The sequence below is a fragment of the Lemur catta genome, chromosome 8 (genome assembly GCF_020740605.2).
Source record: "Lemur catta isolate mLemCat1 chromosome 8, mLemCat1.pri, whole genome shotgun sequence".
In the NCBI taxonomy this organism is placed as follows: domain Eukaryota; kingdom Metazoa; phylum Chordata; class Mammalia; order Primates; family Lemuridae; genus Lemur; species Lemur catta.
The window spans coordinates 21,236,969-21,253,227 of NC_059135.1; the positions used below are offsets into that span (position 1 = coordinate 21,236,969).

The following is a 16,259-nucleotide window of genomic DNA, read 5'->3' on the forward strand; positions in this document are numbered from 1 at the left end:
CAGATAATTTCAGAAGTATGAGCATATTTTATGTAGCATGCAAGACATTACTAAGCACAAGTTTGTAAGAGAAATAAAATTAAAAAGTAAGAAACAAGTATCATAAGAATAAAAAATGAAAGTGGAAAATCCAAAAGGGCTTGGCTTATGAGTACATATTATTTTTCCACAAGCAAAATGAAATTAAAAATACACAATTTAATAAAATTCCTAGATTTTACTTGAGTATATTCAAAAATTTCATGAATGCATAATTCCTTAAGAGATACAAAACTAACATGAAATACACAAGCACATCTTCATTTATAGAATTTTATTTATTGTACCTTCAAGTGCTAAATTTTACCTATTCAATCGTTCCTTCATGTATGCACACATTCAACCAGTGTTAAAATGCTCAAGCCCCTGGCTAACTATCAGAAACATGATTACTTTCATTTCTGTGCCAGTCCCTAACTCCCTTATAGAGCAAACACAATGGAAAGGAGAATTATTTAACTAAAAAAATGTTTTGAAGAAATTATCTATAATTTAGCCCAGAGAAATAAATAGAAAATATCTAAGTGATTAAGACACATGTAAACTAAAATGGGGAGTAAGCACACATCTCATAGGAATTCTGAAAAAGTCAAGAGTTAAAGTGAAAGATGCCATATTTGAAAAAATAATATCTCTTTCTTAGACTATATAGTCTATATAATCACATGAATCTGGCATCTCCTAATATTAATACAATTCAGAGCAGAAAAAAAATACTAAACTTAAAAAGCAACACTTAATTTAACTATAAGGAGTACTTCGGTCTACTGCATATGGAATATAGTAAGGAGTACATTGCTTTACTGTTAATTTTAAAGAACTAAATTAAGGGGTACTTTGCTTTATCATATATGACATTTATTTCTTCTTTAAAGCTCTGAAGTCAGCTTTCATAATCTTTCACTTCACCAAACATTTCCAATTTCTAGCAGTTCATCTGAATTTACAATTTCCTAGGATAAACTAAAAATACAATCATATGTATTATTATAATATGGTTTGAATATAGGCATTATTGCATTTAAGTTGCAACCTTACAGCAAACCAAAGTAATATAAATTAATAACTAACATAAGTGTAACAATCAAAACCAGCAGATTTCATAACCTTTTCAAAATTAATCTGCAGCTTAGTAATGCAAGTTCTATATCTAAAACTAGAGTGCATGTTTATAAGGACAATAAAGTTATTCAGTACAGAATTTAAGGAATTAATTTTATTCAGATAATTAGGATGTGTAACTCAAAGAAACTATTTTTCATGTTGGGTCAGAATTTATTTCTTTTAACTAAAAGCCACTTAAAAATATCACAGATCAAAATACTCTTTCAAACTTAATTTTAACATGACTTGTAAATATCAGTCTAGAAAAAAATGCAACCTATTCTTTTATGAATTAGATTAAATACCAGGATATAATTTCATAAAGGAGTTATCTGTAAAGCATCAGTTTATTTTAATGGAGATGTACATATTAATATATTTTAATCTATATATTAATATATTTTAAACAAATATGAAAAAGGACTACAGAGTCAAGGAAGAGAAAAAATTAAATATGAGAATGCCAATTTTAAGCCTTAATCACAGAAAACAAAGAATAGTCATCTGGAAATAATAGGATGTTACCTTTATTAAGGAAATTCACCATTTTACAGTTTACAGTTTTTCTATATTTTAAAGCTTCCCATCATTCTTTTTTAAATCAATTTTATTGAAGTATAATTTATATACAATAAAATACATACATTGCAAGCATACAGTTGGGATTTTTTTTTTGTTTTTTGTTTTGTTTGTTTGTTTTATTTCAGCTCATCACTGGGGTACAAAAGCTCACGTTATATACATTGTCCATGTCCAGCCCATCCCCCTGAGTCAGAGCCTCAAGTGTGTCCATTCTCCAGACAGTGCGCCTGGCACTCACCATGTAGTCATACCTCCATCCCCTCCCCCTACACCCCACCTCCCCGAGTCAGCACCTTCAAGCATGACCATTCCCCAGACGGTGCGCAACACACTCATCATGTAGGCATACACCCATCACTCCCCCCACCCCCCGTCTCAGTCTGATATCCAATTGATATCCTTCCCCGATGTGCATTTAGGTGATGATCAGGGAAACCAGTTTTCTGGTGAGTACATGTGATGCTTGTTTTTCCATTCTTGGGATACTTCACTTAATATAATGGGTTCCAACTCTCTCCAGGAGAACCAAAGAGATGTCGTATCACCGTTATTTCTTATAGCTGAGTAATACTCCATGGTATACATATACCACAGTTTATTAATCCATTCGTGGATTGATGGGCATTTGGGTTGTTTCCACATCTTTGCACTTGTGAATTGTGCTGCTATAAACATTCGGGTACAGGTGTCTTTGTTATAGAATGACTTTTGTTCCTTTGGGTAGATGCCCAATAATGGGATTGCTGGATCGAATGTTAGGTCTACTTGAATCTGTTTAAGGTATCTCCATAATGCTTTCCACAGGGGTTGCACTAGTTTGCAGTCCCACCAGCAGTGTATGAGTGTTCCTGTCTCTCCACATCCACGCCAACATGTGTTGTTTTGGGACTTTTTGATAAAGGCCATTCTCACCGGAGTTAAGTGATATCTCATTGTGGTTTTGATTTGCATTTCCCTGATGATTAGGGATGTTGAGCATTTTTTCATATGTTTGTTAGCCATTCTTATATCTTCTTTTGAAAAATTTCTATTCATGTCTCTTCAATTTACTGACACTTTTGTCATCTCTAATTTCTTGTGAAGTATATTCAATAAATTTTTCATTTCATTTATTCTATTTTTCAGTTCTAGAACTTCAATTTCCTTTGGCGGGGGTGAGGGGTGTTTGTGTGCAGTTTTTCATTTCTCTCCTGAGATTCCCTATCTGTTCGTTTACTATCGTATTTTCCCCTAAGTCCTTGAACATATTAAACTAGCTGTTTTAGCATTTTTTTATTTGCTGAATCCAACACCTCAGCCATCTCAAGGTAGGTTTCTACTTATTGTTTGTTGTCTTGATTGAGGGTCACATTTTTCTGTTCCTATACATATCTAGAAAATTTTAATTATATACTTCGTAGTGTAGATGACAGATTGTAAAGACTCTGGATGATTGTCTTCCTCTAAAGAATATTAATTTTTGTTCTAAAAGGCAGTTCAGTTTTTGGCTGATCATCTTAAAAGTCTAGGTTTAATTTTATGCTTTGTTAAGATGGATCCATGAAAAGCTCTGTTTCCCAAGGCCCTCTAACTTGGCAGACTCAAACTCCAAACTCTTGTCTCCCTTAAGAATCCTGTGTAAGCTTTGTTTCTGCCTAATAAGGTGGGTACAGGATGCTGACCATTAATTTGTTGTTAATAAGGTATGAAAGAGGTCCTTCCACCCAGGAAGCGATCTGCAATGTCTCCCATCACTGCTTGACTTCTAGAATCTCTGGTCTCCTCTTAGTCCTCCAGAATTTTAATCCTCTTGTAAGTCTCAGGTAATCATGCATGTGTAGCACAGACATCAGCTAAGAACTCAGTAAATTCCCTCACAAACTGGGCTGTTCCTCATTACACCTCCCTCTTCTCTGGTGACTTTTCCTACAGATTTTAGTTGCTTCAAAAGCTGTCAACTATAGTCTCTGCCATTTCAATTCATCAGGACTGCCGTGCTCTTCTTAGCATCCATTTCCATGAAGCTTGGTTTGGAAATTGCCTAGCCACAAAGCCATTGTGATGTTAGAGCTCATCTTGTAAATTTTCCTTCTCTCATTTGCCTTCTGTGACTTGTATTGTCTGTTTTCTAATGCCTAAAAATAGCTGCCTTATCTGTAGAGTTTAGTTTTAGAGTTATTTATAGAGAGAAGACTAGTCTGGTACCAGGTACTCCATTATGGCCAGAAGCATAAGTCATTCCATTGTGGTTGACTCATTTTTCTCTAAAATTAATCATATAGTATCCTACCTATATTTCCTCTTAATCTTTATATTACAATTTTAATTTGAGAAATAGTTACACATCACTTCTCACTGTTAAATATCTCTAGAATGTTAATCACTGATAGGGATGAGAAATCACCAAACCAGTATTAAATTAGAATTTCTTCATCTTGTGCACATATTAATACCTTTAATTTTGGGAACATAGTAATTATATCCTATTGCTACGTTTTTAAATGTTGCTTGAAGCTCATTAATCTAAAAAATAAAATTGAAAGATATGAGGTTAAGTGACTTTAAAAGGGTTACATAAAATGCAATATTTAAACACTGATAGTAAAATATCAAAAATATTAATCTCTTGAATTAATGCCTTTAAATTTTAATCAAACATGATTTTTAACAAAAAGAAAATACAATTTTAAGTTAAAATTTAATCCCACAGGCAATTATCAATTATCTGTTATAGGTAAGCATCTAAAATGTATTTCACAGCACAGTTTCCTGAATCAAGAATACTCATTGCCCAGTTTGATAATTATTCAGTTCTCTATTTTGAGAAAGGTTTTTTCCTGTGTTCAAATTGCTTCCCAACAACTTACCATCTTTATATTTATAAAATATGAGGTAATTACTATTTGGAAAGTAAAATATGAAGAGGCTGTTTTTGTTCTCAAAACTCTTAGCTCATTTTCCACCCACAGATATTCTTTGTTTTATTAAACATGTCTTATAATTAAGAACATTTGTTAGTTTGATGGCACCATTTACCTATATTTCCTGAACAATAGATTTAAATTTAAAATTCAACCTTAAAAACTATCTCATCCCTCACTGCAAATGATTATACCAACACAATACACCAACTGTTTAATTATATAGATACACATATTTTTCTACTATCACTGGAAAGTTAATAGAAAATAGCATATAATAAATTGTAACCTATGGATTAGTGTTCATGAACTGCCTAGGTTTTAAAAAAAGTGGCAGATTAATATCTATTCTTAGACGCCAAAACGGTTATCATTTTTTTAAATAAATTTCTTACTTAGAATAAGATTTATTGAATAGTTGCTAATACAGTACTGAAAGTTCCTTTATGTTTCCCCTATTAACATTATACATTATGATGGTACATTTGTCACAAATAATAAACCAATATGGTATATTATTATGAATTACAGTCTATATTGTTTGAGTTTCATCAATTTTTCCATAATATCCTTTTTATGTTCAGTATGCTATTCAGAATACTACCTTACATTCTGTCATTATAACTCCTAGACTCCTCTGGACTCAGATTTTCTCTAATTTTGAAGAGTACTAGTCAGGTAGTATTTTGCAGACTGGCCCTAAATTTGCATTTGTCTCATGTTTTTCCTATATTTAGACTAAAGTTATAGATTTGGGGGAGGAAGACCACAGAAGAGAAGTTCCATTATTAGCAGATCACATCACAGGTACTTGCTATCAATGACTTAAAACTGATGGTGCTAACCTTGATCACTTAGCTGGGGAGGTTGCCAGGTTTCCCCACTGTACAGTTACTTTTCTACTGTTTCAACTGTATTTTTGGATGCAAGTCATTAAGTGCAGCCACTACTTAACAGCTGAGTTGTTAAGCTCTACCTCCTTGAGAGAAAGATTGTCTACATATGTTATTTGGGATTCCTCTATATGGGACATTTGTCTGCTCTCCCACATTTATTTACGCAATCATTTATTTATACCATTATGGAATTATAGGTATTTACTTCATACTTTGGGTTATAATCCAATACTATATTATTTTGCAGCTCAAATTGTTTCGGCAGGTTTGATTACTGGGAGCTCTTTCAGGGTGGATTCCTATAATGAGGAATCTGACTCTTTGTTTTTTTTTTTTTGATGTTTGACTGCTAACAGCTTTTAAGCCTTACCCTCTCCCTCTTCCCCTGGTACCCTACATCTGGGCAACCTGATAAGAAATCCTGGTACTGGTGGAACATTCCAATCACACAAGCCCCACCTCACACATAAGAATTCTCACCTTGGCCCTAACCCCCAACCACAATAAAAACCCGAAGCCAGTCTCCTTTCCTTCCTCTCTCTATCAAGAGATTTCAGAAATGCTTGGGAGGCATGTACTGCTCTCTGCAGAGAACTCAATTATGCATCCAGTAACTTTTTCATACCCTTTTGGTGTATATATGGCATTATCAGTCTAAACATCCAAATCATTTTTGGTTGGGGATCCATCTACCTCTGTACTGTAGTGCCCACTATAGTTCCTTTGTCCTTTGACATAACCCAATATTTTGTTGGGGACTTTTTATTTATTTTTCTTTTCTTTTCCACTCTTTGAGCATTTCCTTACTTTCTAGCATAACAAGGTGCTCCAAGTTCTCCAGGCTCATCTTGTATGATATTGTCCCTGCTCAGCCCTAGAATCAGCCACTTCTCCAAGGAGCCCTTATTTCTTTTCCTTTTATTAGTGAGTGATACTAGAAACAAAGTGCTGAGCCCTGGGTATGCTTGTTGCTGCTGGAGTGTCCTTACTTCTAGACCCTCTCAGCAGACAGACCTAGAAAATATATATATTTATTTTTTAATATAATAAAACCAGTAAAACCAGTCACACTACATTGTAAAGTGAAGACATAAGATAGCATATAGACTTCAGGCCATATAGATATATTAGTGCCTTTTTTTACTAGGAACTATCTGGGAAGAATAAGAAGAGGGTGCTATCTGAAGGAAGAAAATTAACATTGATAATTATGTTTTAGCTAAACAGTCAGTTAATATAATATTCAAAAAAAATCTATGTTAAACCCAGAGGCTGTTTTAACCCGGAAAGATCTGAAAAGTCTTTCATAGGCAAGTTATCTTTTCTTTTGCCTTAAGCAGGACTAGAAGTTCAAGGACAAAATAAAATCAGTTGCAGATAACAGAGATAACACCTCTTTGTGCATATGAACAGTAGTATGGAAAATTCAACCCTAACTCACCCTAACTCATAGAGTGAGTGATTTTAACTTTAACTTTTTAAACATGTTTTCATTTTAGATACATATCAATCATAAGGAGAATAATTTATCCCTGTTTAATAGGTAAGAAAACAGAATTATACGTAAATGACCTGAATGTTCACATGGCTACTTTATAGCACAATTGAGATTTATACCCACCACTCCCAATCCTTAGCTCTTCCCACTAAACCAGTGAGAAGCAAACTGAAACCCAAAGACTGTATGCCTAAATATGTTTTCAGTATGGCTTCAGGAAACTCCCTCATTTTAGAGATAGGGGAACTGATGACCTTTCCAAGAAGATAACTTATCCCTAATCACACAGCAGTTGAGTAGTAGATCCAATGCTGGACAGGTTGCAAAAGTAAAAATGAACAGTCTGGAGGGGAGTATAGACACTTGCCAGCATGGATGTCTGGAAGGCCCTGGTATTCTTGAAGAGGGAGAGATCAGTATAAAGTATGAGTAGTCTGTCACAAAGCATATGTGGTCACTGGGGAACTTATGGCCAGATCACAGATACATTATCTTGAAGAAAAATAAAAAGGAGATGAGACCATAAGACCAGGGGTAGCAAAAATCTAAGCTAAACCTGGGGGCAGGAATAAAAAATAGGAGTAGATCTTAATCTAGCTCCCAATACCCCAGGATATAGAATTATGCCTTTTCTTGGGAAGCTAGACAGACAGGTTAGATGAAAAGGAGAAAAGGGATGAAATTCTGAAGGTCTGACACATAATGCCATAAAAATTTAAATTATTGTTAAACTCATTGTGTTCAACATTACTTATAATACAATTCAAATGAACATTCCAAGACACAAAATTAAAATTCAAACAAAACAAGCATAGAGACAGTTATGTTTTGTATTTTAGAAGCTAATAATTATACTCAAAAGACAAAATAAACTTGATTAAAGCATATCTTAACAATAAAATTATTCAAGGAAGAGCATTACCATCATGCAAGCTTTTGTAGCTTCTGAAAGTTTGACCAAAAATGAAAATCTCCAGAAAACAATAAAAGAACATTAAGCATAGTTGCAGTTTTACATTGTCTAACAAACTGTTACATATTTATGATATGACATAAATATGTAACATTTTGTTTTCTTTTTCTCGAATTTTATGCGAAAGGTTCTGCACCCACTGCCCTAGCCCTAGGCCTATGCAAAAATCCTACAGAAAGAATAGAACAGGATGTCACCCATCAGCAAAAATGGCAAAAAAAAAAAAAGAAAGAAAGAAAGAAAAGAAAACTTGAGTCAGTAATTAGGCTTGTCAAATAATCATTTAGGGAGAAATTGCAGAGAGTTTTTATTTATTATACAAGTTTCACAGTAATCTTAAAAGGTAGTTCTTTGTGGCTATACTTTATATATGAGAAATCTGAGCTTTAATTGTTTAAGTAACTTTTCAAAGGTCAATGTTTATAGCTAACGAAGCTGGCAAGCTGGCATTTAAACCCAGGTTTGTCTGACCACAATCACTGAGTTTTTTCTTCTAACTACAATTTAATAATCTCCTATAAATTTAAATCTCAATTGAATAATATTTAATTTGATAATAATCTTTATAGGTTTGAAAATGGAAAAATACTTTTTCTGAATGTTTCCAAATGACTTTTTTATATGAATATTGGAAGAAAATATTTTAAAATTTATCTCAGAAATAAAACCAATAATTCTACTTACATTATAAAAATAATGATTAAAAATCATTTTGAGGTATTTCTGACTGTATCTTTACCTTCCCAATTGCTCTGTCTCTTTCCAAGGAGGTCAGCATTTTCTCCTTCAGTAAAGTGTGGTGCTTCTCATGTAACACCCTTATAGTTGGTTCATAAGATGCATAATGTAACTTCAACCTATGAAAAATAAAAGGCCAATATCATCTTAACGGGTAATTGAGCTAAATCAGTGATTTCCAAGTAACATTTAAACCTTTTTTTCTTTTTCTGTTTTTTTGTTTGGAATAAAAATGAATAACCATATAAAGGTCAACACACTACAGCCAAGAAGCATAGGAAGTGTCGTTTAGCATGCAACTTCACTGCATCCTGAGGTGGGGTGTGCGGTACAGGGGAAAGTCACTTTTGTATTAACTAGTTCTGTATTTCCTACTAGCACCTTTTGCTGTGTTGAAGTATGTACTCAGGTGAATGCTTCTGTTCTTCGATATTAAAAAAAAACGTGGTTACTTTAACCAATTCTGAAACAATTTTCAAAAAGACAAGGGCCACAAACAACGAATGATTAAACAGAAAGTGTCATTCAAGTATAAAAAAAGGATGGTATTGAAAATAAGTTTGGTTAACCTTATATTAATAAAATTAAGTATAAAAATATTTTTATATCTCATGAAAGAAATAATTCAACTCAGTATATGATATAAATACCTTTAAAAACCTGTTTTATTTGAAAATGCCTTCAAAATTTTTTTTACTTTTTTATTAAAGTGTAATTTACATGGAGTAGAATATACAGACCTTAAGCATTACAGTTCAGAGTTTTGAGAAGTATGCACACCCATACAGTACACACTGTTATCAAAATATAGAGCATTAATAGCATCCCAAATGATCCTAGAACTGTATTTGGTATCACAGAATATGTTCTCATTTCAAACTGGTTTCTTTCACTCAGCATAATGTTTTTAGGCTATTCCATGTTGTCTTGTCTTTAACTATTAATACTTAACTCCTGTTATTGTGAGCAGTTTTCCTTTATCTGCATATTCTACTATGTGCTCATCTGATATCCTGCTGATAAAAATTTGAGTTGTTTTCACTTTGGGCTATGATTAATAAGACTGCTATGAACATTTTTATACAAGTTGTATAAGATATTTTTTCATCATGTATCTTCATTTCTTTTAGATAAAAAATAGGAGTTGAATTGCTGTGTTGTAACAACTATATATGACAGCTGGTTACTCTATATCCTTGCCAGCATTTGCTGGTAATCAATCTAGCCAGGGTTTATCAATTTTTATTACCAATCTTATTATATTTTCCAATAACCAACATCTGACTTTGTTGATTTTTTATGTTTGCCCATTTGCTATTTTATTGATTTATAAGCTCTTTTTGTTTCTTTTTCTTTCTTTGTACGTAATTTTTTCCTTTTTAAGCTTCTAAAATGAAAGATCACATCATTGGTTTTAAAACTTTCTTTTCTAATATAAGCATTTAAAGTTATCAGTTTCACTGTAAGCTGCCTTGGCTGCATTCCACACATTTTGATATGCTATATTTTCAATCCTTTAGTTCAAAACATTTTCTAATTTCCTTCTTTGACTCATGCGTTATTTGAAATGTTACTTAATTTCCAAATATTTGGGAAACTTCCAGAGATCTTTTTGTTATTGATTTCTAATTTAATTTGGTTGTGGTCAGAAAACATTCTCTCTATGACATCAATCCTTTGAAATTTATAGAGACTTGTTTTATAGTTCAGTATATGATCTATTTTGGTGAACATTCCATGTGCACCTGAAAAGTACAAAGTAGAATTCAAGAAATGTTAATTATGTTCATTTGATTGATAATATTGCTCTATAGACATAGAGAATTTCTGCCTACATTTTCTAATAATTATTAAAAATAAAGAACGCTAAAAATCTCAATTGTAACTTGGAAGTATCTATTTTTCCTTTCAATTTTACCAGGTTTTGCTTCATGTATTTTGAAACTCTTATATTAGAGTCATGCATATTTAATGTTATATCATCCCAACGAATTGACCCTTTTATTAATGTAAAGTGGCCCCTCTTTTTCTCTGCTTCTCAGGATGCCCTGAGAATATTGGTTCCGTAGCCTGACTCCCCAGGCACTATGGCCTTCCAAATGTGGTCCCCTTTTCACAGAAAGAGCTAACACTAGATGTGCTGCAAAATGCTACAGAGGCTTCTTCCCCACAAGGTAATAGATGCCCTCCTGGAAGTACCCCACCACCTCTCCGGATTGCCAAAACAATGGTATGTTAAGAGAAGAAAGAAACTATATAAATAAACTGCTATAAGAATTAGTCAGCATGTACTGGCAGGAACCAAAAGAGTGACCCAGAGATTAAATCTTGAAGTACTTGATAAAGGGGCTGCAATATAAGACTGGATAAACAATATTTCATTGACCTTGAGACAATGGATTTAACACACTAGCAGGGTGGCTCTTAAAAATCTGGAAAAAGTTATAGCCAACATTCAGCAAAATGGAAATGCCAGAGCTGCCCTGGAAGACAGCACTCCATAACACCACAGTAATTATAAACTTATGATCACATCTGTTCTTGCACAAAATTACCTATGGTCATTTACTTGAGTGACTATACACTGGGGAAAGATATTTTAAGTATTTGACATTGAAATCCAGAAACCTAAAGCATATCATGAGGTTTCTGTTAGAATGGGAGTCTATAGAGGCCAGAAAATGAGTAGGGTATGGGCTAAAGTCTGGCTCACACTTAGCTTATTTTGTCCATGTACCCACCCAATGATCAATTCCAGTGATTCTGAGTGAATAATTTGAACAGGCATATTTGACAGTTGGAATAAGCTAGCAGAATAGGGAAGGCATTCCTCAGCCTCTTCTTGGATTTCAAATACATGCATGATAGAGTACTTGATATTGTTCCAGAGGTTCTGTTTATATTTTTTTTCTAGCCTTTTTTCTCTCTAGTTCTAAAAACTTCTTTTCAGCTTTTTTCTCTTTGTGCTCCAGTTTGATTATTTTCTATATTCTTGTCTTTGTGTTCACTAATCTTTTCACTGGCAATGTCTAATCTGTGAAGACCAATTATTGAATTTTTCATTGAAAATATTACATTTTCAGTTCTAGAATTTCCATCTGGTTCTTTGTCTATAATTTTCATTTCATTTCTGAAATTTCCTATTTGTTCACTTATTATAGTCATCATTTTCTTTAAAACTCTAAGCGTTTCATAAGAGCTGCTTTAGAGTCCTCATCTGCTAATTCTATTATTTCTGTCATTTCTGGATCTGTTTCTATTTTTTCTTAATTATGAGACATGTTTTCTGCTTCTATATATTTATATATATATATAGATATAGATATGTACACATAAACCTTTTTATTTATTGTATATTAGACATACATACACTTATCTGAATTTTGTTATCTTTCTTTAAAGAGTTATTTCCTGATAGACAGTTAATTTGCTGGTAGATAAGCTTGAGCTTTTCAAAGCTTACTTTTAAGATTTTTTTAGGGCAAGTCTGAAGTAACTCCTTCTCTAGGACTACACTAGCCTTGCTCTTATGGCATGGTTTACGAAGGCTTTTAACAGACTGTTCAGAGTATTCAATGAGGTTCCTCCCATATAAGCTGGTCAGAACTCCTGCATCTTCCAGCATTGTAAAACCTCTGGAATCTGTACTTTGCTCACAGCTTCCCAGGAGCTGTTCTTTGTGTTCTCTCATCCTATCCTTCCACAAGTTAGCTACTTGGTCAAAAACTAAAGAGAACCACTATAGACATTTCTTAAGTTACTTTTCATGCACCTACTTCCTTTTGTATACATTGTTCTGCAAATTCCAGTTACTTCTGTAGGCCTGCACTCTCTGATCTCTGATTCCTCAGCTTGGTAAGACCACTGTGTCCTGCTTAGATTGTATCTTGTCAAACCGTGGCCTGAAATGTACCTTCAGGAAGAAATCTGGTGTGATCATGCTGCTCACTTTCTATGTTTCCCTTCTCTGAGGTATCACAGTCCTGCTCTGCCAATCTTCCAACATCTTAAAAAACAACTGCCTTATATTATTTTGTCAAGTTTTGTAGTTCTTTACACTTGGAAAGGTAATCTGGTACCAGTGGAGAGCTAGTTCTATATCAGTTACACTGACATGGCCCAAAGCAGAAGTTCCCCAAACTAATATTATTTTTTATATTAAAAATTAAAACAGTAGTCTTCATTTTGTACAATAAATGTTTTCATAAAATATTTATCAAAGTCATTTATTTGGAAATCATATTATACTTCATTGATAGCAATAAATCTTAAGCATTAAAATACAATGACATTACATATACATTTAATGTATATTAATTCAACTATATTCAGAAAAGGTAATAAAAATAAAATATAAGTAGTATGTCTAATTCCATCCTCCATTTTGCTTAATATGCTTAGCATATATATACTTTGCTGTATACTATACACTTCCATAAACATATATTTACAAACACATATTCAGGTACAGATTTATATATACAAAACCATGTAAGCTATAATTTTTGGACAGTTGAAGGACTTTTAAGGAAAATATTGATAACACAATTTCCCTTTATTTACTAACTTTGGCATTAACTTATTCATGAGATATGGCTTTATTATCCTTTGTTCAAAGAATTAGTAACACATAGAACATTACTGGCCTATAACAAGGAAATAACATTCAGAGAAACTCTCTGGTTAATCAGTTTGAAAGAGTATTTCTGTTTTAAAAGGTCCATAAGTACTTTATAACTCATCTGTTTTCAAGTTCTAATATTTGGTATTGATAATTCTGAAAATAAGTATATTATTAATAAAATACTCATGTTAAATAGGAAATACTGTAAAATTTATTATCAAATTAGTTGAACAATTTATAGAAAAAAATAAGGTCAACTTTTAATGGTTTATAATGAAAGGAAATACGAATACACAATTGAAATATTTGGGTAAAATATGACACAGAGAACTCAGACCCTAACAGCATGGCATCAAAAACACTCTACCCTATAGCTGATTTATGATGCAATGGCAAGGTGTTCACTATGTTTGCTTGATTAACTTGATGACCAGTTTTTTGGGGGACTCTGATGGCATTACTGAAGTTTTGTTGTAGGTCCTTAGAAAATGTACATTAGGGATTCATCCAGATGGTTAATGGAGACAATATTCTTAACAATTATATGAAGAAATAAATCTATCTGATACACAATGTGTGGCTGTGTTACAAGGCAATGTGAATTTCTTCAAGAGGGCTCCTAAGATAATATAATACGAAAAAGTATAATATGAAATGATGAATTTTTATATGAAATGAATTATAAAGTATTCCCTTTAAACACATTAGGAAATTTAACAAGTATGATAGATTTTTAAGTATAAATGGCCAGTAGCTACTGTATTAGGCAGTATAGATATAGAATATTTATATCATCACATAAACTTCTATTGGGCAACACTTCCCTAGAGCAAGCAAAAGAGAATTTTAGTTAAAGATTGTAAAATTCTTTTCTTGCTTTTTTAGGGGAGAAAGGTAAGGAGGGAGGGAAAATAAAATCTCAATACTGTCTTCAAAATAATTTCTAAAAGCCTTATCATAAATTCAGGGTCATTTGGGATATGCCCTCTACCCCTGCAAAGCCTCATCTGCATTTTGCTCTCTATACTTACAATCTGGTGAACATGCCACGCTCCTACATGACTTGGTGCCTTTGCACAGGATGTACTATCTGCCAAAAGCAGCCTGCTGAACCCACTTCCTCACTCTGTTTGCTCTTACTTATACTCTAGAATTCAATTCCTCTGGAAATATGTCTTTGAACCCTTTCACATTCCAATCTGGTTGGGATGACTGCCCTTTTGTCTGGCATAGCAAGTAAGCAACATATTTTGCTACATTTTTGCTTAACTCCTCCCACATCACACAGCACAATAGTTCCTGGAACTCTTGACAGCAAGGGCCTCAACTCACTCATCTTTGTATTTCGAACACAGAGGGTACCATCTGGCACACAATAGATGCTAAATAAATGTTGAATGGATAACTTTATCTGAAACCTTCCATACACAAATTACTTAATACTAATTAAATAACTCTTTAATAAATATGCCAACAAATATGAGCAACTTACCCTTTGAGGTCATTAATTAATTTGTTCTTTTCCTGGTCTATTCGCTTGTGATGCATTCGATGAAAATCACGTTCTTTCTGAGTTTTCAGCAGGTCTTCTCTAGCCTTACTGAAAAATAACAACAACTTTAAAAATCACTGCTAATTCCTTTCTGAAAAATTATTTAGTTTTCAGTTCAAATCCAGTATTGAGTAATTCAGAATATAATAGGAAAACAAAGATTTTGCTATAATTCTCATTGAAGGATCTTGTCTGACATAATTTGTATGGGACCCATAATGTGTATGGGGGTGAGGGATAAAAGTACAAAAATTGCAGTTTCAAAAATATGATTCATCCACATTTCACTTAAGTAAATGAAAATTAAAGGTGTGCTGCCAGAATATGCCCAAAGTAAAATCCATCTACTTCCAAAGAGAATTTGTTTGGCTTACAAAACTGAAATACATATAGAACAGGATAATTCAAAATAATTACAAATGAAGGAGAAGACTTTATAGAATTTAACTCTTAACTTCCTAGAGTATAAGGTTAAAAGAGAATATATTGGATTGTTCGGTTAGCTTTGATAAATGGGAAGAAAAGCATATATAAATTCTGGAAACCCAAGATTTTATTCTCTTAATTTGTGTGAGAAATGTATACCAGCAGTGGATTAGATTACTACAAATAATTGGTAGCTTGATGAGAAAGGTCTTCAATGTCAGTGTTGCAATACAGAAGAATTCTTCAACATGATATATCTTCTGCAAACCCCTGGGATAAAGTAAGCAAGAAAATTCTTTCTAAGCCCAGATTCTATGTGAAAAATTAATGAGAATATTTCCCTCACCTCCATAATATATTAGTTTCAATATAATAATGTAAAATGTAATTTATAATGAAAAAGTAGTTCTCTAATAGTCTCAAATCACTGTTAGACTGTTAAAGAATTACTAACTCAATGCAAGTTCTATTGAACTGAGATTCACATTCTGAAAAATGGACTGAATTAAAGCACTGACACCTCACATTAGGATCAAAATGGAAGAAATCTGTTTCTGTCACAATATTTAAAAATTCAGATTCACATAAAATAAATGCACACAAATAGATTTCTGTTTTAAGCTATGTCAGAGCAATCACTGAGGAGCAGTGTGTGGGATAATACCAAAGAAGTTTATGGGATGAGGTTAGGTTTGCAGGCTCCTGATGCCATATATGTTGATCAGTATGACTTCTTGCTTCAAGATCAAATTACATGTCGCTTATGCTGAAAGTGTCTTTGATCCATTCTTCCAAGTTTCTTTCTCCCCCACCAATACTTTGTTTTGGATGACCTGACCCCCAACTTCATTTTTATGCCAACAATCTTGTAAGTGTAAGAAATTGTTTATTCAAATGTTCAGTCTTAAAAAATCATCTGAGGAATAT

General features: G+C 32.9%; 1 protein-coding gene across 1 annotated transcript in view; it reads right to left on the reverse strand.

Annotated features, from left to right (window-relative positions):
* Positions 1 to 2,691: 2,691 nt before the first annotated feature.
* LOC123643395 (sperm-associated antigen 16 protein-like) overlaps positions 2,692 to 16,259 on the reverse strand; it is a 54,192-nt gene continuing 40,624 nt past the window's right edge. The window contains exons 6-8 of the mRNA XM_045558908.1: positions 14,847 to 14,954; positions 8,732 to 8,849; positions 2,692 to 4,227 (exon numbers count right to left, since the gene is read on the reverse strand). Of these exons, the coding sequence (XP_045414864.1) occupies positions 4,135 to 4,227; positions 8,732 to 8,849; positions 14,847 to 14,954 (319 nt within the window). The 3' untranslated portion in view covers positions 2,692 to 4,134. The remainder of the gene's footprint in view (positions 4,228 to 8,731; positions 8,850 to 14,846; positions 14,955 to 16,259) is intronic.